Source organism: Rhinolophus hipposideros, assembly GCF_964194185.1.
Source record: "Rhinolophus hipposideros genome assembly, chromosome: 24".
Taxonomy (NCBI): Eukaryota; Metazoa; Chordata; class Mammalia; order Chiroptera; family Rhinolophidae; genus Rhinolophus; species Rhinolophus hipposideros.
In genome coordinates, this window is record NC_138070.1 from 5,185,170 (window position 1) to 5,208,427 (window position 23,258).

The 23,258-nt window shown below is 42.0% G+C and overlaps 1 protein-coding gene across 4 annotated transcripts in view; it reads right to left on the reverse strand.

Moving 5' to 3' along the window:
- Positions 1-23,258, reverse strand: part of CFAP251 (cilia and flagella associated protein 251) — a 54,374-nt gene that overhangs the window by 25,002 nt on the left and 6,114 nt on the right. For 2 of the 4 annotated variants that reach the window (XM_081036733.1, XM_081036732.1), the window contains exons 4-15: positions 21,049-21,189; positions 19,864-19,973; positions 16,892-17,003; positions 16,571-16,651; positions 12,566-12,643; positions 10,631-10,681; positions 7,324-7,538; positions 5,245-5,439; positions 4,272-4,522; positions 3,777-3,928; positions 2,185-2,358; positions 990-1,174 (exon numbers count right to left, since the gene is read on the reverse strand). In XM_081036733.1, the coding sequence (XP_080892859.1) occupies positions 990-1,174; positions 2,185-2,358; positions 3,777-3,928; positions 4,272-4,522; positions 5,245-5,439; positions 7,324-7,538; positions 10,631-10,681; positions 12,566-12,643; positions 16,571-16,651; positions 16,892-17,003; positions 19,864-19,973; positions 21,049-21,189 (1,745 nt within the window). The remainder of the gene's footprint in view (positions 1-989; positions 1,175-2,184; positions 2,359-3,776; positions 3,929-4,271; positions 4,523-5,244; positions 5,440-7,323; positions 7,539-10,630; positions 10,682-12,565; positions 12,644-16,570; positions 16,652-16,891; positions 17,004-19,863; positions 19,974-21,048; positions 21,190-23,258) is intronic. The other 2 variants (XM_081036734.1, XM_081036735.1) reach the window with 2 other exon arrangements.

Below are 23,258 nucleotides of genomic sequence, written 5' to 3' on the forward strand. Positions count from 1 at the left end.
GATGACATAGGACCCAACACTCAGGCTGCCTGGGAGCCCAGGAGTAGACAGGAAGGCAGAGCTAGGTTCAAAGGTCAAGTCCTCCCCTGCCCTACCCAGCGATTTGACTTTGTGGCCTCTCTGAACCTCAGTGGGGTAATACTTTGCAGGGCCACTGGGGATGAAATGGGATGACAAGCACAGAGCCGGGTACAGAAATAACTGATACACAACAGTCAGCATCCGTCAGGAGGCGCAAATCCTGGGACCCACCGGCCAGGTCGCACGAGACGCCAATCACAGACACAGGCCATCAGGAAGGAGGCGCTGCTGCTCTAAGACACCAAGCTCTGGATGCCCTGGGCTTGGTCCTTTGGCCTCTTCTCTATCTACCCATCTCTTCTGGAATCTTCTCTTGGCCCTCAGTGTGGATCTCCAACCCAGCCTCTCCCATGAACCCCACCACTCCGCCATTAAAATGCGAACTCCAGGGTACCAGAAACAGGGTTTTCTTTTGATGACCACCTCCAGCTCCTGGCTCACGTAGGGGCTCCGGAAATACCGTGTGAACAAAGGGAGGCAATTGGTGAACTTAAAAACTCCTTTAAGAATCAAAAGTAAGAAAAATGAACCAATTGGTAGTATTCCAGTGATAATGTCTGTTTTTATCCACGAGGAGAGAGTAGGAGACCTTATAAAGCATCAGCGACTTTTCCAGTTCCTTCAACTGAAGTCTCAGGCATTGAGCTCTGGGCACCTTATCTCTGTGCAGCGCTGGGCTCCCAAGCAAGGGCTCTGGGTTTGAATCCTGCCTCTGGCACTTCCTAGCCATGTGACCTTGGGTGAGAATGTCTTACCTTATCCGTGCCTCAGTTTCCTCCTTTGCCACGTGACTGATTGCTACGGTTCCAAGCTACTTGCAGGTCCTTAAATTGGGGCTTGAAATAGGTGGGGAGGAGGCTGAGAAATTGATTTATGCATCCTGTTAGTGGGAAGCGCCCAGCGCTTACCTGCACATTTTTGTGGTAGAATTAAAAAGTTTCACTTTGTAGCTGCTGTTGGAAATGATCAGGAAGCGTTCCTTGATGAGGGGTGGGTACCAGATCATACAGGTGGGGTAGCTGCCCTGGTCGGTCCGGTGAATGTCCAGGACTTCCAGGTGGTCTCTGTAGCTCTTGAGAAGACTATACTCAATCTGCAGAGGAGCCGGATGAACACACATGAAGACTGAGCCTAATGAAATCAGCCAACAGTCCTATTCTGGGGAGATAGTACAAGGCCTCCTAAGAGAACACTCGCCTAGACCCTTAATCCAATTGGCCCCCATGATGGAGTATTCGTTATGAGCAAGACGAGGCACTAAGTGTTCTAAATACATCGTGCCATTTAATACTCACGACTCCCCTGCAAAGTAGTACTGCTATGCCCATTCTAATAAGAAAACAGATGTTCAGAGAGGTTCAGTGGCTTGCCCAAGGTCACACAGCTAAGAAGTGGTAGGGTGAGAATTCAAATTTCGGTTCAACTGACTATAATACCTGACCTCTCACAGTTCTGTGATACTTTTCACTTCCCAATATCTTGGGGCCTCTTCGAGGGTAGAGCTGATTCCTACTAAGATGTCAGCTCCTGAAAGTCATAAATTAGTAGCCTGCTGAATTTCACCCATAGGTAGGTTCTGGTGGCCAGAACCAGATGGATGGATGGACGGATGGATAGATGGATGGATGTATGAATGGGGAGAATAAAGGAGGAAAGGAAGAAAGATGGGTGGATAGACTGATCTTAAATCCTTTTGGTTTGATCACATAACATCATATTTGCCACTGTCCCTAACTTTCCATTAGTCGTGCACATTTAGGAAACAGCCTGCCCCCAACCCAGGAACCAAAGAAAGTGTCAGTGAATGTCGGCTTTCCAAATGTGCACAGAGAGGCGAGGTGGCTGAGTTTCCCTGCTGTGGGGACACCACCTCCCGGCCGCCCGCCGGCCTCTTCCCAGAAGCCTCCTCACTCAGGACGTGAGGCCCCATGTGGTGTCAGGGCCGTGTTAAGGCCAAGTGACAGCTCAGAGAGGTTTATGCTACTTCGTTGTACACTTATTTTCTCCAACACACACACATGCTGTGGGCCAGACACCAGCGGCGGAACAAGAATGAGACAAATGCGTCCTGCTGACCAGGGAGATGGAAACCAAGCAGCTCACCAAGAGTCTGTCTCTCCCGAGGCTCAGCAGCCTGGGCTCACTGCTGTCCAGATGCACCCCGAACAGAAGACTTCGAATGCTTTTGCGATGAGAACGAAGTCTTGCCAAATATTCCCAGACCCTCTGTCCGCTTTTGACCTTGACCTTGTAAACAGCCACGGTAAAACTCACATCCTGAATATGAACAAAAGAGCAGAAGTGATTCCTTTTTAAACGTTCCAAATTAAAAATCTTCATTATAATTTTCATACTAATTTTGCTCCTAGAGTATTTTACCTGAAAAGAAATCTTAAGCTATTAGAGCATGTAGTAACATCATGCCCATTTTACTGGTGAGAAAATGAAGGTTCAAAGTAGATAACTCACAAAGGCAGTGGGCAGAGAGAGTATTTCTCTGACGTTATAGTCTCCATCTCCTTTCTAGTCCCCCCTCCTCATTCTCTGTGGAAGCCCTGACTTTTTTCATGTGTCCTCCCTTCTCTTTATCCAGCTACACAAAACAAAAAGGCATGTGTTGTTTTTTTTAAAAAAAAAAAGTATGATGGCTGATAGAGCTAAATGGTTGTCGGGGAGTAGGAAAGAGTAGCCTCGAGGGACACTGCATTGTCCTGCAGGGACTAAGTCAGTGCACTGATGGGAAGTGTGAGGGAGACTTTGGGCCTTTACAAGCGTAGTATGCACAGACCAGAAGAGAGGCCCAGCCATGTGGGGAGGAGGGGAGGGAAAAGCCTTAGAAGAGATAATGCTTTAATTAAGTGACGGCTGTTTTCTTTCTTCCCTCCAGCATCAAGGCAAGACAAGAACATTATAGACCAAGAGAACTGGCAGGAAGGGAGAGTTGAGAGGTCTGAGGAAACCTTTATGGAGATTAAGAACCCTATTCACATAGAGAGAAAGAACAGTGTCCACAATACTGGTGGAGACTTCGCTTTGAGATAAATGAGAATGTCATCTTGTCAAAAACCAAGGGGAAAGATGAAAGAATGCACGCAGAGAAAGGGTTCCAAAAAGCGAACAAACCAAAATGAGCTGTCAGGGAGGCAGAATCTAAGTTTGAAAGTTCTGAGGCCCTTGTCTTGTTTTCAGGCAAAAGTCCTCCCCGCAACCCCTTTCTTTTTTTTTATAACATCTTTATGGAGATATAATTCACATACAACACCCTTCATTTAAAGTGTACAGTTCAATGGAATTGTAACAGCTGTATGCGATGTCAGAGGGGTAGTAGATTGGGGGAGGGGAATTATCACTTTGTGAGGGGTGTAAATGTCTAACTATTACATTGCTTTATACACCCCCCTGAAACTAATTTTATATGTGTGTGTGTGTATTTGTATGTGTGTGTGTGTGTATATATATATATATTTGTTTTTTTACTGGCAGAAAAAGGAAGTGTACAGTTCAGTGGGTTTTAGTATATTCACAGAGCTGTAGATCCATCATCATAATTTTAGAGCATCGTTATAACCCCCAAAAGAAACCCTGTACCCTTTAGCAGTCACTGCCCATTCCACACCCCACTCCCCAGCCCCTCTCCCTTTTGGTTTTAAACAGAGTTACTAAACCACCAGACAGTGCTCAGTGAAAACACTTACAGCGGTTGCCATATACTGGGAGTCATGGGAGAAGCTTATATGAGTCACGCTGGTTGTGGAATATTTGAAAGGCTCTGGGATTTCGTTTTCTAAAGACATTGCGTCAAGAATGTAAACTGTCCCCTCTGTGAAGCCAGCTCCAAGAAAGGCTCCTGAAATCACAAGCAGAGAACACTGATCAAAAAGGACTTCATTCATTCAAGAGACATCGACTCCGGGTTAGGCCTTCTTCTAGAAGCTAAGGGGACAGTGATTCATGTGATCAACAAGGACCCCAGAAGGAGAAAAAAGCCACAAAGCATGACACAATGGGATGTGCACTCAGACATTCTTAGCACAGAGGGCTACAGGATCCAGAAGGAGAAGGTGTCTCATCCAGCCTGGTCGAGGGAGTGGGCTCCAAGACAAACATCCTGGAGCTGTGGCAGCCCAGGCCGCAGCCATTTGGGTCTGTTTTGATTTGGAACCCAAGATAGGCTGACAAAAGGAAAATACCTTCCGGGTTGTAGGTCAGACTCTGCACTCCGAGACCCTTCTCAAAGACCCTACTGAAAAGGTATTTTTTCCTTTCATAATCCCACACTTTGATCATCCCACAGAAACTCCCAATGGCAATGAGGGGTTGATATGGGTGGCAGGAGATGGCACATATGGCATCCTTGGGCTCTACAAGTAACTTCTCAAGTTTGGTCCCGTCGGTCGTTAAGTGGTACACTGTCGCATCAGATGTTCCAATGACAAAATTCCTGTTTGCCAAGGAGAGACCAAACAGTATCAGCGTTTGCAGGGAACGGGGCATGCCAGCTATTCTGTTTCTAATTGCACAGGAACCGCCTCTGTTGTCTGTAATTTAGTGACATTATTAACCCAACATCTCCAAAAATATACCAGCAATACCCAACAGTCTCCATTTGCAAATGAAAAAGCCCACATTTCTACATGTAAATTGAGTCATTAAGTATGCATATGGACAGTCAGTTGTACAATTAGCTAATCTGCACATGCAAATATTCATTTGCGTATGCAAATATGGAGTTTGGTGCACACATACAAACTCGCCTGCAAATACTGCAAGGGTAATTAAGCAGACATACAGATAATTCAGTCTTGAAATGTTATGGCTATTAATTATCAAATGCCTGTAACCATACTGCTAGGACAAACTCAGCTTCAAGAAAAGAGACCAACCTACAGCGAAGGACGCCAGCCAGAGGAGAGATTAGAGCTCAGGCATAAGCCCTTTCCAGCTTCCAGTCACTAAAGATTCTTAATGTGAAAATAATGTTTCATTGAGAAAAAATGCTTAGTGATTATAATCAGCCCAGGGGGCTTGTCTGTAAGCCAGGAAAAGGACTGACTAGGAAGGCCGTGCCCTCTACTTCACATCCCAGGAACAAGGTGAGCATTCCCCGGCATGCAAACTAAAAGAAAACATCAGTCATTTTTTGACCAATCCTTAACAACTTACCTTACAACGAAAGGGTCACCTTTCAAAGTGCAGTCTGGAGGATAGTTTGAGTTTTCGGTAGGAGGAGTGGCCGGGGTCTTTGAAAAGGATAGCGATCTTATACAGCTGAGTTTGAAGTGGCTGTACCAGTGAATAATGGACAGGGTGCAGTCATAGAACTTAATGTGACCCTTTGCATCCCCTGTGACAATATAGCTGAAATGGAGAATAGCATCAGTTTGTTAAATAATAGTAGTAAGTACTATTCATTGAACACCAAATTATATGTGAGGCTCTGGATTGTCAAAACTTCATGTAATACTGCCCTGTGGGCCTGGTTTTACTGCTATCCCCTTCACATCTCAGAAACTAAGGCTCGGAGAAGCTACCGAAATTTGCTGGAGGCCTGGGGTTGCCAGATTTAGCCAATAAAAATGCAGGTTGCCCAGTCAAATTTGAATTTCAGATAAACAATGTGCAATCTTTTGGTATACATTGCACGGGACATATTTGTGCCTGCATCACGTGGATAGACTGCAGGGATCCAGGCGTATCTCACGGCAAACTCGGCGCTCTCAGCTCTATCCTTCCCTGCCCTCCGCCATCAGCCACGTGCAATGGCGGTGGGCAGTGATTCACACTCTCCGCCATAAGGGTACAGATGATAACAGAGACAATCTACCAGCCCTCCGAAGTCACACAAGCTGCCAATGGGATGCAAGCCACTTTACAGGAAGGCGCTGCTGTTCAAGGGGTCGTAAAACCCTGTCCCGTCAGCACAGCCAAAGGCAGTGCCGCGTGACAAAATGGCTTTTATTTCCAGTCCTCAGATCCATCCCAAATGGGCTTGCGTTTTTAAAGCCTCTGACATAATTCTAATCACGGGGGAAATTGGGGGATGAATTTCCTCTTACATATGCAAAGTGATTAAATGAGGTTTCTGATTAATAAGCAAGGCAGGCGGGCAGAGTAATTGGCTGACACATCTTTCACTGCCCTCTGCTGGACAGAAATGGCAAAACAGGCAAGTGTTTTCAGAGACCTTGCCCTTCCTGGGCTCCCTGGTCCTGATCAGGTTTCGTTTAACACGGAGAGAGGGAAAGCGAAGCCTGATCTTCACTGGGTCCTAACCCCCAACTAATTCACAGATGATTGCATCATCAATTGCAATTCTACTACTGTCTTTTGGCACCACTGAGTGAGAATTGCAATTTGCGTCTCTCTTCGTAAAGCCATGCCAGAGCCTCACTGTTCCCTGTCTTCAAAGAAAGGAAAAGGAAAGGAAATGGACTTTTGGAATGCAGGTGGCACAGCGACGTCAACCATATGGGCAGGGAAGGTCCTGGTCTTTCAGGAACTTTCTCCATCAATTTTGGGAGCTTCTCTACCACATTAATAATGCCTATTTCATCTAGAGCTCCCCTGTGCCAGGCGGTGTGCTAAGAATTTTACGTGTCTCACCAAATCCTCATAAAATCTCTTTGAAGTGGATGCTACTGTCATGCCCATTTTACAGAGAGAAAAATGAAGGCTCAGCAAAGTTCAATTCCTTGCCCAAAGTCTCTCAGCAAGAAAGGGTTGCATCTGGAATGTGAACCCCTTTCTATCTGAGTCTAAGGCTTTTAATGATCATCTCCAAGCCCCCACAGCCTCTCAAAATCACAGTTAGTGAACTTTATAAAGTTCTGTCATATTTCACCTTTTCATAATGGGTGAATGCTATTTTGTAATTGGAATAAACAATATAGCCAGTCACATTACTAAAGTATGTAAAATTTAAGGTGCAAAATAAGCCTATTGAGTGCAGAAAATTCAGTTACTTTTTGTTTTACAAACACAAAGGGATTTTTAAAAAGTAATGCATGACTATGATTAAAAAAAAAAAAAAGCAAACCAATTAGCACAAATGAGACTATAAAAAGAAGTAAATCCACCCCATCCTTGATCCTAGTTCTCAGTTCTTTTCCTCAGAAGCAACCAATGTTCCCAGCTAATATCCCTGGAAATATTCTACGTATATACAAAATACAGGTATACACTCAAAGGGTTTTAAAATATTTTTATAACCATCTATTGCTACTTTTTAATTAAGTTGATTACCTATCAACTGTAGTAAGCACAGTGATACTGTCTTTCTGCAAAAGAACCAGTTTACAGGGTCTAATGTAGGGAAGGCCCAAAGAGCTGGGCGAACTTGGCGGTGGGCGGTCTATATCCCAGACGACCAGCTTCCCTTCCATCGTTGCGGAGAGCATTTGGGTTAAATTCAAATGAAAGACGGACTGGCTAAACTTTCCCACGAGCTTGTTGAATGTCTGCATTTCAAAAGACAGGTTAAGAGTTACCATTGGTAATGAATACAAAACAAAGCATTTAAGCAACCTTATTGTTAAGAGCTCGGGCTCTAACCAACTGAGCCATCCGGCTGCCCTGACACATGGGCGTTTTATAATATTACCCTGACATATAGTAGAAAAAAGATAAAGTAAACAAAAAAAAAGAAGAAGAAAGAAAGAAAGGAAGGAAGGAAGGAAGGAAGGAAGGAAGGAAGGAAGGAAGGAAGGAAGGAAGGAAGAAAGAAAGAAAGAAAGAAAGAAAGAAAGAAAGAAAGAAAGAAAGAAAGAAAGAAAGAAAGAAAGAAAGAAAGAAAGAAAGAAAGAAAAGGTTTGCTAAGGGTAAGGGAAGGGTTGTTTGTGTCCTGTGTTCACTAAACTGCTTGCTGAAAGCAAATGAAAGCGTGGTCACTGTTTATACCTGCTCAACTTCTCAGAGGCCAATAAAGAACCTAATGCCCATCGTGAGGAAAGGCTTGCTGCAGCTGTAAGGTACCACAAAATAATTCTCCCAGTCTCCTAGTGATCACAAATTATTTTCTCATCATTAGAAATTAAGTACCGTATATAGAAATGCCCCTCGTCTGACTCCTTATTAAATTTGTGCCACATAAAATCAGGCACTGGGCCATCTCTTAGACAATGTTTTAGAGATGAAGTATAGAAAGAACCCAACGCAGTGAGTGAATGTTGGCAAATAAATGAATGAATAAACCTCCACAGGCTCTCATATGATGAAGTAAGTCTGCCAGGGTTTACCTCTTCTGACCTGAATACAAGAAGGTCAGTAAAATAACAATTGGTCAAGCAAGGGCCTCATGTTCTTTCCAAGGGCAGCACTCTTTCAATACGAGGCAGTCCATCTCATGACTTGTGGACTCTGTATTTGTGAGTTCAGATACTTGCTAAACTTTATTTGTAACCTCAAATCATTCCTTAGGGCACTTTCATTTGCAGACGTGTGCATGTGGAGAGGGGTGAAAATGTTGAGGTTCCCAGTTGAGGTCAACCGAGGCAACACTCTGCCTTCTTGTTTTAGTACACAAACTAGAAACAAGTGTCCTTTCCATGGTCTGTTTAGTGCCATGTTGTTCGTTTTTTTGTTTTTTGTTTTGTTTTTGTGCTTTTTGTTGGTGATTTTGGTGTTTAAATGGGCCCCCAAACATGGTACTGAAACGCTGTGTCTAGAGTTTCTAAGTCCATGAAGTTTGTGATGTGCCTTTCGGAGAAGTATAAGACCTGGTCTTACACTATATTATATAACATACAGGCAGACCTTGGAGATACTGTGGGCTTGTTCCAGGCCACCGTGATAAAGCGAGTCAATCTTTTTTTATTGGTGGAGGGTCTTGCCTTCAGCTTGGAAAAAAATATCTGTAAAGTGAAGCACAACAAAACGAGGTGTGCCTATACCTGTGTTAGGTAAGTGTCATTTGGGCATGAGTTCTAGTGCTCTCGGCAGTGAGTCCAATGCTAATGAACCAACGTTATATACTAAGTGGTGCCTTTAACAGAAACATACACAAAGCAAGGTTGTGTGTCTGTCAGTTGAAAATGCTGTAGCCACAGGCTGGCAGGAACCCTTTTCCTGTATTTTTTCTAGAAGCAATTGCTTCAGTATTTGCTAATTCAGGTCTGCAGAGACTTTATGGAACATAAATGCCACAAATAACTAGAACTGACTGTATTTATTTGTTGATACTTTGATTTATGAAAAACAGAGCTGGTGGACAGAATACTCTTCCCTGTGTCCATCTGTTTCATCTTTTCCTTTTCTTTTGGCATGCCCACTTAAAAATTACGGTGTTTCCCCAAAAATAAGACCTAGCCAGACCATCACCTCTAATGCGTCTTTTGGAGCAAAAATTAATATAAGACCTTAAACAAAAAATTAATATAAGCCCTTATATTAATTTTCCCTCCAAAAGACGTATTAGAGCTGATGGTCAGGCTATGTCTTACTTTCAGGGAAACACAGTAAATTTTTGGGAGTGGCCGGATGTGCCATTCGAGTTAGGAGTGCTCTCGAATTGGTTAGAGCACGAGCTCTGGATAGCAGTGTTGCCAGTTGGATTCCCACATGGGCCAGTGAGCTGCGCCCTCCACAACTAGATTGAAGACAACGAGCTGCCACTGATCTGGAAGGGCGGCCGGATGGCTCAGTTGGTTAGAGCGCGAGCTCTCAACAACAAGGTTGCCGGTTCAATTCCCACATGGGATGGTAGGCTGTGCTCCCTGCAACTAAAGATTGAAAACGGCGACTGGACTTGGAGCTGAGCTGCGCCCTCTGTAACTAGATTGAAGAACAATGACTTGGAGCTGATGGGCCCTGGAGAAACACACTGTCCCCCAATATTCCCTAATAAAATTAAAAAAAAAAAGACAACAAGTGTTGGAGAGGGGGTGGAGAAACTGTAATCTTTACACACTGCTGGAGGGATAAAATGGTGCAGCTACTGTGGAAAACAGTCTGGCAGTTCCTCAGGAAAAAAAAGAAAAATAATTTCTGTAAGTCATACCAGCAGTGAAGACAGGAAGCCGAAAATCATAAGGTTCTCACTGAGAGCAAATTACAGGGGTATCATATTCAGGAAATGCTGCAGGAGACAGGACTCGAGTTCTTCCTCAGATGCAATTGCTTGAAGTAAGCAGGCAAGATAAAATGCTTCCTCCAACACCTGGCTCACCACCTTGCTCTTGGCTCTTAAACCCCTAAATACCCAGCATCATTTTTCATTACTCTGAAAAACGAGCAGCTTAAAAAGGACCCACCCATGTTCAACTACTTGCCTGGCTCCAAATTACCTTTCCTTCTTTGTCATATACCATCACTTGTTTAGGTATTTTCTTATGGTGGTAACCTTTCTTTTCTATAACGTTTTATTTTTAACAGTACTTCCATTACTTTCAGTTGACAAATACAGTATGGTCAAGGACCCAACTAAAAATTTCAAACTATTTGCCAGTGGCTTGAAGCTAAGACAGACAAAGAGTAGCCCAAAGTGACTAAGCTTACACATACCTATTTATTCTCCACAAAATCAGATGTGTGAGAAAGCAACAGGAATACTCACTTTTTCTGTTAAAAGTGGGGCACTGTGAGTAAGGATATCTCCCTCTTCATACTGATAAGTACAAAAAAAAATCATCACTACTAAAAAAAGACCTGGTTTCCAAAAGAACTACATAACAACAAAATCAAAATAAATGCTTCTAAACAGGGTCAGAGCTTTGCAATTTCTACAGGTAAGAGAACCTGCTGCCTCCAGAAACATCTAAAAACATTCGGAGAAAAAAACCAAATGCATAAAAAAATGTCACAGATGATTGTGACTTTTTTCTTTTTTTTTATAACAGCAGGCATAATTTCCCCTTTGTACTTCCTGTGAGTTTCTTTTGTTTTGGGTTTTTTTGGGGGTTTTTTAGGGTTTAATGATGGGTCTTGGATTAACGCTTGGTTTAACTTAACTATTTTTTTTTTTGGTTCCTGATTTTTTAAAAAATTTATTGGGGTGACAATGGTTAGTAAAATTACAGAGGTTTCAAGTGTGCATTTCTCTAATATATTATCTATATGTCACATTGTTTGCTTACTACCCAGAGTCAGTTCTCCTTCCATCACCATATATTTGACCCCCTTCACCCTTTTTTTTACCATCCCTCTCCCCCTTTACTCTCTGGTAACCATTAAACTGTTCTTTGTGTCTTTGAGCTTTTCTTTTTTTCTTTCTTTGTCTTGTTCCTTTGTTGCTTTCAGTTTTACATCCTATATAAAAGTGAACTCATAGAGTTCTCGACTTTTTCTTTCTGACTTATCTCACTTAGCATAATAATCTCAAGATCCATCCACTTTGTCACAAATGGCAGTATTTCATCTTTTCTTGTGGCAGAGTAGTATTCCATCATGGACTACTACTCTGCCACAAGAAAAGATGAAATGATTATGACTTTAAATGGTAGTTAATGCAAATTTGAATTCTCCATTTATAAGGCTTTAAAGCTATCATAAAAACCTGAAGTAATGATTGTTACTGAAAATCAGCCAATCAATGTGTTTTTTGTTTCTCATTTTTTATTGAGGTAAAATTCACATAACATAAAATTAACCATTAACCATTTTAAAGTGTACAATTCAGTGGCGTTTAGTACGTTAACAATGCTGTGCAGTCATCACTTTATTTAATTCCAGGGCATTTTCATCACCCCAAAAGGAAGCCCCTGTCCACTGGGCAGTCCTGCCTCATACCCTCCCCCCAGCTCCTGCCAACCACCATGCTGCTTTGTCTCTATGGATTTACCTATTCTGGATAGTTCATATTAATGGAATCTTCCAATATGTGGCCTTTTGTGTCCGGCTTCTTTCACTCAGCATAATGTCGTCAAGGTTCATCCATGTTGTCAGAACTTCATTCCTTTTAATGGCTACATAATATCCCATTGTGTGGACAGACCACATTTTGTTTATCCATTCATTAGCTGACAGACATTTGGTTCGTTTCTACTTCTTGGTTATTGCGAATAATGCTGCTGTTGTGAATATTTGTGTGTAAGCGTTTGTTTGAATGCCATCTTCAATTCTTTCAGGTGTATACTATACCTAGGAATTGCTGGGTCATATGGTAATTTTATGCTTAATTTTTGTGCTTTTTTTAATTTCATGATTTTGTCCTATATCAGTATACATATTTGCTGATCTGTTTGCTAATTCCTTTCTAAAAGGGAATAAAGTCCATCATCTCAAATAAACCTATATTTTAGACTTAAATATATTCAAAAAAATTTGTCTCATTACTTAAAAAAATTAAATGAAATTTAAATTATCTGCTTCTGATTTAATATGCTAATTTCCAATGGGACTAAAATAATACTATAATTAAATCAAACATTTTAATATATATTTATTGCTTCTGAGTAGATACTATATTGTTACATTATTAAAACATCTGTACTCAAAGAATGAACATATACTTGTCTGTACATTTAAAACAAATCAAAATATTTCTACTTACCCACAAATAATATATTGCTTGTGTTTTACTATTGCTCACCAATTCTTTATTATTTGTTGGATTAAAAGTAAGGTAGTTCTGAAACATGAAGTATGGAAATATATCACACTTTAATCAATTTTCTGTTGCTCTCTGATTAAGCTGAATGTTAAAATTAAATAATATTTTTATTAAAATAAATGAGTAGGAATATAAAATAGAAAACGCATAGCGTTTTGGGAGCAATGGAAATATAATTTAAATACTGAATGTTAAAATTAATGGTCTGAATGTGTTCCCTTTCTTATGTAGTCTCACTTATTATAATTCATCATCTATAAACTGGAACAAGCAAAAGTAAAAATCAGTATTCACTAATAACCTTATTCTGTGTCCTTTTGGACAAAAACTGCTATGTACACATTTCTAAATTTGACAGGGCCACAAAGTAACTTGGAAAAAATGCAAAATATTGGAAGAAAATTCTGATTCCTGCCAAGATGGTGAATAGCATGGGTTGCCTGGCTCCCTTCCCCAAAATCAACCCTGCAGAAACTACAGAAGTGAAAGAAACATGAAATGCAGAAACTAAACAATAATAGCAACAACAAGTGATAAATCCCTGGGGAGACTTGAGAGTGTGTCTTGAAATGGCATGTGTATGGGAGGTGGGTGGCTGCAGCCTGAGGTGAAGGGCTGCAGGAGGCAGCCTTGAGAGGTAGGGTAGAGAAATGTTTTTTTAAGTTCCATTCCTGCCACTCCTATCCCGTCTCCCAATCCTTCCCTACTGCTTGGTGTCTCACTTCAGGAATGTAAATCCTCAGTGCCAATACTGAGAATGTAGATCAGGACAGCACAAAGGCCTGGGTGAGGGGAAGAACTGCTGAAAGCATGAGCACAGATGACACCTCCCAAAGACCAAAAATCAGCCTTGGATCACTTCAATCTCTAGATCAAGGTGACCGCTTTGCCAAATGCCTGTAAGAAGCGGAAGTCAGTCCTTCCTTGGAGGAAGTTATCATCTTGAGCCTCAAATTATTACTACTATACTTTTCAAAGCACAACATTGGGCATTCAATGGAAAATAACCAAGCATATGAAAGAGACATATCCAAATGGCTGAAAACCAAGGTGGGGGAAAGCAATCAACAGAAAGAGACCCACAGGAGATCCAGGTACGGGATTTATTACACAGACTTGAAAATAAGTGCCATTAATATGTGTAAGAAATAGAAGATGGATAATCTCAGCAGATTAAAAAAAAGAATGGAAATTCTGGATCTGAAAAAAAAAATGATTTAAAAAACCCAAAATAATGGTTTAACAGAAAATTAAATACAGCCAAAGAAATGATTAGTTAGTAGAAAAGGAAGATAAATTATAGGAGAAAATATCCAAATCGAAGCATGATGACACTAAAGAATAGAGAATACAAAAAAGAGAATAAAAGACCTACAGGACAAGATGAAAAGGTCTAACTTACATGTAATTGTAGTTCCAAAAAAAGAAGAAAGGAAGAATGTGACAGAAGTAATGTTTCAAGAGACAATGGCTGAGAATTTTCCAAAACTGAGGAAAGATGTGACATCCCAAGTTCAAAAAACCCCAAAGGATGAGTTTAAAAAAAAAAATCAACAACACAGATACATCATCAAAAAAACTGCTGAAAATCAAAAGAAAACCTTGAAAGCAGCCAGAGGTGGAAGAAAAGACACATAAGTTTCAAAAAAGAGAATAAGATTGATTATTGACTTCTCAACAGAAATGACGCAAATCTGAAGACAATGGAATAGTATCTTCCAGGTATAGCACTCAAACAATGAAAAATTTCAGAATGAAAGTGAGTGAATTATAGCTCAAAATCACCAAGGATGAATCTCAGAAACAACGCGGAGCAAATGAAGCAACAGTTTGATTCCAACTATACAAAGGCCCAAAACAGGTAAAACGAAGTAAGATAGTATTGCAGAATACGTATATCGCTGGAGAAAAAATAGGAACAAATGCCAGGGAATGTGTAACACAAAATTTGGGTCAGTGGTTAACTTTAGGGCGCAAGACTGGGAGAGATTGGAGAAGGGGAATGAAAGGGGCTTCTAGGGTTCAGGTAGCATTGTGTTTAGTGACCCAGTGGCAAGCACACAAGAGGGTTTTGTCTTCTTTAAAATGTACAAGTTTTGCATGTGTGCCTTATTTAACAATAACAATATAAAGAGATCAAGAATTCGTGCAAAAAAATAATAAATGAGAAATGGGGAAGAAGAGAAAGCAGACTGCTCTTCTGAGTAGTTTTACTATGAAGAGAGGCAGAGGACAAAAGCTGGAAGGAGATGTGGCGGTCAAAGGAGTTCTCTAAAGATCGGCGATGCTAAAGCCTGTTGGTCTGCTGATGGGGATAAGTATCCCGTAGAGGGAGAAGTAGGGAGCTTCAGGAGAGGGTCTGGGGTTAGGTGACAGGGGACGGATGCCGTGCGCTGGCCTTGCGTTGCACTTAGAGGGGAAAAGAGAAGACCAGGTGAGCCTGAAAGTAGGTTATAGGCTTGGGAGTGAGAATAGGCCAGTGTTTGTATCTGATGGCTTCCATTTTCTCAATGAAACATGACAGAGGTCATCAGCTGAGAGTGAGAGGAAGGGCCGTGGGAGGTGTGAAGAGAAGGTGTAAAACCATTGCCTCAGGAAATGAAAAAAAAAAGACATCCTACTAGAATGCCAGGCAGTACTGGCATTCTATGTATGACTTAATTCCAAGTGAAATGAATCAGCTCGGTTGAGGGGTTCTCTGCAGCCCCCTTCAGCCTGCACACCACTTTCTGTGATGATGGGATGTCCTGATCTGTGTTGTCAAAAACAGTAGCCGTGAGCCATGTGGTTAATGAGTACTCGGAATGTGACCAGTGAAACTGAGGAAGTGAATTTGGAGTAGTAGCTCATTTCAATCAACTTAAATTCAAATAGCCACATGTATTCAGCAAAGTTGCAGAATACATGACACAAAAGTAGTATACAAACATCATTTGCATGTCTATACACTAGCAATGAACAATCGAAGAAGGAAATTAAGAAAACAATTCCACTTAGAATTAAAAAAAAAATACTTAGGAATAAATGTGAGGTGAAAGGTATGTGCACTGAAAACTACGAAACACTGCTGAAGGAAATTAAAGACGACATCAATAAATGGAAAGACTTCCTGACCTGGGGACTGGAAGACAGTACTGCTAAGCTGACAACACTACCCAAAGAGATCTGTAGATTCAATGCAATCTCTATCAAAATCGTCTCTATCAAAAAGACGTTCTTTACAGCAATAGAAAAATCCAATCTAAATAGTGGGCCACGTAGGGCTGGTGGCTACTGCCTTAGAGCAACCGTGAGGAGGACATTTTTTTCAGGGAGCAAGAGGAATGCTGGAGAGAAGGAGAGCAGATGGGCATAAAGCTGCGTGATGATATGTACCTTAGGAATCACCCAGACCTTCTCAGTTTGGGTTCCAGTTTCCAAGAGCCACATACGTACTCACCATAGTGTCTGGCACATAGTAGGTACTCAATAAATCTATGATGAGTGAAGAATGCGAGGGTGAATGAGACAATGTAGAACAGCAGCCTAAACTTTCTGGGTGTCCTTGCAAACACCTCACGTGAACTCAGAATAGTAACTTCCCTATGTTAAGTGCAGTTGGGAACATGCTACTAGAATAAGGAAGCCTGCCAGCCGGGTGACTCTAGACAAACTATTTAGCCATAGTGTTCTACAGCTGTGGCTAAACAATAATATGTCCTTCCCAGAAGGTTTGCATGGATTACTGTGAGAGATACTGTATGTAAAAAACTTAGCAGAATCTGGCACACAGTTTAAGTGCTCAAAAAATTAGTTATGACCCACAAAACTAAAACGACATCATGGACATGAAAGTATTTTTTAAAAAGCTCTACTGCACCAAACTTCCCCAAAACAAAACTCCCCTGAAACAAAAAGTAGCTCTGGCCTGGCTTTTGATTTTTACAGACTTAACACGGAACTCACCTGAAAACCATACTCTTTGGGAAGGTCCAGAGTACATGCCGGTGTTTCCACTGCTAAGGTCCACCTCCAGATGCAAACTTTCTGTAGGCGAGAGCGGACAGGAGAATGAGAGGTTACTTGTGACAACCCTGTAACTTCCGCTGACTAAGCACAGCACCGTGAGCTAAGCCACAAGCAGGGAGCGCCTGACAACGTGCCCTGGAGTCCAGCCATCTACTGAGAGCATCACCACAGATGCCATATGGCCTGAGCAGAGCTGCTCCCGGGGACACTCGTGGCAGGTGGGCCAGCCTACTGAGGCCATCCCAAAGGGTCCTGTACCTGGATTTCAGCATCGGAGATGGTTGCCAGATACTTGGCGTCCCGGGAGATGGCTATGGCCCTGATACCGTTACCTTCCGGGCAGCTGTCAAATATTGTGTGTACAGGAATGCTGCAAAACAAAACCGGGGTGGGACAAGCATTTGCCAAAAGGGACCCACTTCAAAAACATCACAACTGTGGATAAACAAAACGTGGTCTATTCACACAATGGAATGTTAGCCATAAAAAGGATGGAAGTATGGACGGGAGCTGCAATGTGGATGAGCCTTGCTGGAGTTCAGCCTTGCTGAACTCCGTGCTGTGTGAAAAAAGCAGGTCGTGAAAGGCCACGTATTGTATGATTCCACTAATATCAAATATCCAGAACAGGCGAATCCGCAGAGACAGAAAGCAGAGTGATGTTTTCCAGGGGCCGGGGGAGGAGAGGGGAGTGACTGCTGAGGGGTATTTGGTTTCCTTTGTGGGTGATGACAATGTTTTGGAACTAGAGAGACATAGTGGTTACACAACCTTGTGGCTGTGCTAAATGCCACTGAATTGTTCACTTTAAAATGGTTAATTTTGTTATGTGAATTTTACGTCAATAACTAAAAGAAACGAACTCAGGGCAGCATGCAAACGTGCCATTTTCTCTCTTCATGAGCTCTAGTCTCTCCTTCGTTACTGAGTGCCGATTCTGCGTCAGACATGCAGGATGAAAATATGACAAAAGATGCCGAGGTCAGCATCCTAGCTCTCAGGAAAACAGGCCTTCTCCTACATAAGTGGGGAGAAGTGTAAAGAAGCACAAGCTCTCTAGACAGCAATTTAGCTGCCTTAGCTAAGACAGCAATTTAGCTGCCTTAGCTATCAACATTTTAAATGCACATATCCTATGACCTAACAATTCCACTTCTACAACTGTTCCTAGAGAATAGCAAAAGTACACCGAGATAAATGTCATTCGTGTTCATTGCAGCTCTGCTTTCATAGCAAAAATCTGGAAACAACACAGATATCCATCAATGTGGGAATTGTTAAAAAATATTATGATGTAACCACATAATGAACAATTGCACCACCTTCAAAAAGAATAAGATATACTGGGGAAAGTGACCAAAATTTTGTGAAAAAAGCAAATTGCAAAACAGTATACATAGCACGTGCGTGTGCGTGTGCGTGCGTGTGTGTGTGTGTGTGTGTGTGTGTGTGTGTGCAGGTATAGAAGATAGTCTGGAGGAACGGACTCCAAACTAAACAATGGTGACTCTGAAGAAGGGGTTGTTGGAGTGAGGGACTTTCATTTTTTTAACTTCTAAACGTCTGTACTGTGTCAGTAGGAAGACTTTAGAAGTGTAAGATGTAGACAGAGTCTTGACGCATGTGGAATTTAATTAAATGATACTTAAACCTCTAAGAGAGCCAAAGAAATGCAAGAAACAACAGAAGCAATGATGGGAGGAAGCTGTAACGTTGGGGCGGGGGTCCCTGATTTCCATTAGAAATGAAGAGTGGATGGCAGGAAGACTTAATGGGGTTATTAGTACCCCATTTTTTTTCATTATGGAGCCCTTGTTGCAGTGAAACTGAACAGGCCGCAATATACTACATCTAGCCACTGGGCTAGAACCGGGTCTGTGTCCTCCTAGCTGAGGGCCTGTCTGGGTCTCTGTCACTTGAGAAACTTCATCACTGAGTGGCCGCCCCAAATATTCACTGGGGAAGACAGTCCTAAACTTGTTAGGAATGACATAATGATGTCCTTATCCCTGGGGATATTTAGAATTAAACATAGAGAAGATGAAATCAGTCAGCCCTACACTAGTAACATATTTGTGATCTGAGAAATTGTTCGTTTTTTATAGGAATGGGTGATGTTTATGAGAATTTAACACATCAGAGCCTCTAACAGATTAGATTTGTGATTCTAATTTAAAGTATGTACATGGTTGATTTAGACTTGTGATTTTAAATTCAAATCGTATTAGGTTTATAAACAATATTAGAATGCTTAAGAGAACTTAAGATTTGCCATACTTCTGTCTAATTTATTAGATTTACAAGAATTACTTAAGTACCAGTGAAGGATTTATTTTTTAATCAGACTGCTAAAGAACTTAAAGAGGAAACCAAATATGTTCAATTTCTAAATGCTGTTTAAAATGTTTAAGAGGCGTTAATAACCAAATTTGTGACTGGAGCCAAACATTGATCAAAGCCCCGTTAAAGGAGACTGCAAAAATATGCTGGATTTATAAATAGAATAAGTTTTATAAGTTGAACAAAACGCTCAAGGAAGACTATGGTTTTTATTTGTCACTTTAATAAAGTGAATATTAATCCTAAAATCAAATAATCCTTTCAGGGTCCCCAAGACATCATTTGCAGTATTACAAAACTCATGTTGACATATTTTTTGAATTGTTAACCACAGATAGGCTTTACTTTGCCACTAAAAAAAAAAAAAAAGAAAAGAAAAAAAAGAAAAAAACATTGCTGCCCTCAAGTTGTTCCCAGTCTAGTTGGGAAGACAGCTTTATAAACGAGAAAAAAGCAAAGGATAAACACTGTTTATAAGGGGAATGGCTAGGCTTCGGGAGGGGGAGCTCCAGAGAAGAGGCACAGCTGAGGGACCCACCCTCCCTGCCTTCCAACTGTCTGTTGCAAGAGATGATAACTTCTGCTGGTATGTCAGCTGGACATTCCATTACTTGCAGTTGAAAGCGTTCCAGCTATGGATGATGGCTAGGCGTGCAGACAGAGAATTGTGCTTTCTGGGGAAAATATTCAAACAGCTATGATGCACGGTGCATGGTCCCTGAAACACAGGCTGAGGTGGCAATGGGCAGCCCCTGAAAGGTGGTCAGTAGGGGAGCAACTAATCATATTTTTGCGTTTGAAAAAGAATCATGCTCAAAATGCTTGGCTGGTCACAGCAGCAGATATTCTACAAAAAAAAGGGGGGAAAAAAGTGACTGCACCGAGCCTACCCTGTGAAGGAGTCCCATATAATTATCAGGCAGTTGGGCCCTTTGTCGGCAGTGGCAATCCACCGTCTGTCTTCGCTGATACAGAAACAGGAGATCACATTAGGATGGCCCTACAGCAATGGAGAGAAAATGCTTTGAAACATCAAGCATGTGGCCCCGCCCTGGCACCAGCAGGAGAGGCTGGGGCCTCAAACAGAGAACTGAGCCCCTTTGCAGGCTCGTCTGGCTGAAAATTCCACTCCCACCAGCCTTGCCTGGGGTTTCTCCACAGTGAGTGGTTTTCAAACTTTCTCTCCTTCAAAACACCTGAAGGATAATCTACCCTCCCCACAAGAACAGAGGCTTCTTAGCGGTCTAGGTCTGTACACGACTCTGAACTCAAGGGGAGAATAAATGTCTGGGTTCCCCTCCCCCCTCAATCCCCTGGAACCTCCCTGCCAGCCTCATCTCCCTAAAACAGTGTTCATCACTGAACAGCTCTGGAGAGAAAGCCTCTTCACTGATCTCCCTGCTTTCACTCGGATCGTTTTCCTACAGAACAGAGGAATCTTCTGGAAACACACACAAGATGGTAGCACTCCCTGCCAGGAAGTAGGCCGCCCTGTTTCCTCCTTCCTGGTCTCCCCTCACTCACTCTGCACCAGCCCCACTGGGCCTCATACACAAGGCTGAAAACTGGAGCTCTTTGTCTGGAATGCTCATCCCCCAAACTGTCTCTGGTTTGCTCACTCTCATCCTCCAGGTCCCAGCATACACAGCACTCTTTTATGCCCTGCCCACCGATCTAACCTAAGAAACGTAAAAAATACAGATGTTTCAAATTCTGGTCACTATTAGATTGGTGCAAAAGCAACTGCGGTTTATGCAATTATTTTTAACCTTTTAAACTGCAATTACTTTTGCACCAACCTACATAAAAGTAAAATCAACTGCTGGGGTTAGGTTGGGGAAGGGAGGGATGAAGAGGTGGGGCACAGGGGAGTTTTAGGCAGCGACACTATTCCGTATGATACTACCCTGCTGGATTAGAATCAGGGCGACAAGGAACAATAAAACATGTTTCTGAAGACAGGATTTGCTATAGCTCAGAAGAGAGGTAGGAAAACATGACAGTCAGCCCTGGGACGAAAAAAACCAAATGCTGTATTCGAGCTACGTAAAGACAATCTGGAAAAGCCCGCGTACCTGCAGATGGTGCTGACTATTCTTGAAAACGTCGTAGATGACCGCAGTATGGGCACTGGCATACAGAAGTACTCTCTGGGTGGTGTCTCGAATATAGTAAACAGGAAGAGAACTGTTCCATCCAAATGACCAAGTCATGGTCTGGAAGGCAAAGGGAAGACGAGCAGGACATTACAGTGTGCCCAGCCAGAGCTGTGACACCGGGCACTCCTGGCATGAGTTCTCGGAGCGCGGGTTTGGGTCGCCAGTCCAATGAAGAGAAATCACTTTCAGAAAGTCCTCAGCAGCATGGGTAACCTTTGAAAGCAGGTTGCTAAGCGAAAGGAGCCAGACACAAAGGAGCACATGTTGTATGATCCCGTCTGTATGAAATGTCCAGAAAAGACAAACCCATAGAGACAGAAACTAGACGGGTGGGTGCCAGGGGCTGGGGGTCGCAGAGATGGGAGTGACTGCTAATGAGTATTAGGTTTCTTTTGGGGGTGATGCAAATGTTCTGGAATTAGATGGTAGCAACGGTTGCAAAACCTTGTGACTGTGCTAAAAACCAATGAACAGTACATGTTAAAAGGGTAAATGTTAGGAGGATGTGGAGAAATTGGAACCCTTGTGCATTCTTGGTGGGAATGTGAAATGGTGCAGCTGCTATAGAAAACAGTATGAAAGTTCCTCAAAAAACTGAAACTAGAATTACCGTAAGATCCAGCAATGATACCTCTGGGCATACACCCAAAAGAATTGTAAGCAAGGTCTCAAAAGAGATATCTGCACACCCATGTTCATAGCAGCATATTTCACGGTGGCCAAAAGGTAGAAGCAACCCCAGTGTCCGTCAGCAGATGAGTGGATAGACAAAAGGTGAGTATTATTCAGCCTTCAAAAGGAAGGACATTCTGATACATGCTACAACATGCATGAGCACTGAGGGTGTTATGTAAGTGAAATAAACCAGTCACAGAAGGACCAATACTGTATGACTCCACTCATCTGAGGTACCTAGGTGGTCAAATTCAGAGAGACAGAAAGCAGGCAGCTGCCAGGGGCTGGGGTGGTGGAACGGGGAGCTGTTTAATGGTTATAGAGCTTCAGTGTTGCAAGATGAGTTCTGAGGAACTGTTGCACAACAATGTGAGTGGATTTAATACTACTGAATTACACTTGAAAATAGTTAAGATGGTAAATTTTATGTTGTGTATTTTGCCACAATTTTTAAAAAATCGAAGAGGGGGAAGTTTCTGGTATACGAATTACATCTCCATTAAAAAATAAAACAAAATCTTCAATAAATAGAAACAAACTACTATTCTTCCATTTCCCAGGACCTACACCCAGCTCAGTACCAGACACGTATGAACACTTGATGTTGTGAAATTCCACTTACTCGGTGAAAGTACGTAGAATGGACAAGTTATTATAAAGCCACTAAGTAACCTTATAAGGAAGACAATTCTTCAGCCTGGGTGTTTGGTCCTTACACACCATTTTCCCTAGAAGGATAAAGTGTAATGAGACAAAATTCCCTTAGCGGGATTAAAAATTCCATATGACTAGGGCTAAATCCAAAATAAAAGTTTTATGAAGTGAAAAATTATAGGTACTATAAATCTAACTACTGCTTTGCATCAATAGTAGTTAATTTATGTACATTTTGGGGATCAAAGTCTTTTACAAAAATTACAGATAAACGTACCTTCATATAATGGAATATTATTCAGCAATAAAAAGAAACGAGTTAGCGAGCCATGAAAAGACATGGAGAAACCTTACGTGCATATTGTTAAGCGAAAGAAGCCAGCCTGACATGGCTACATACTGTATGATTCCAACTATATAACATTCTGGAAAAGGCACAACTATGGAGACAGTAAAAAGAACAGTGGGTACCAGGGGCTAGGAAGAGAGGGGTGAGGGAGGGATGAAGACGAGGAGCACAAGGGGTTTTTAGGCAGTGACACTATTCTGTATGATACATGCTGCTGGATACATGTCATTATACATTTGTCAGAGACCAGTGAATGTACCACTAAAGAGGGGGGCCCCTAAGGCAGACAGACTATGGATTTCAGTTAATAATAATGTGTGCATATCGGCTCAACTATAACAAGTGAATCACACTAATGCAAGATATTAAAAGAAGGGGAAAGTCGGGGTAGAGGACGCACAAGGGAATATATGGGAACTCTCAGTACTTTCATTCAACTTTTCTATAA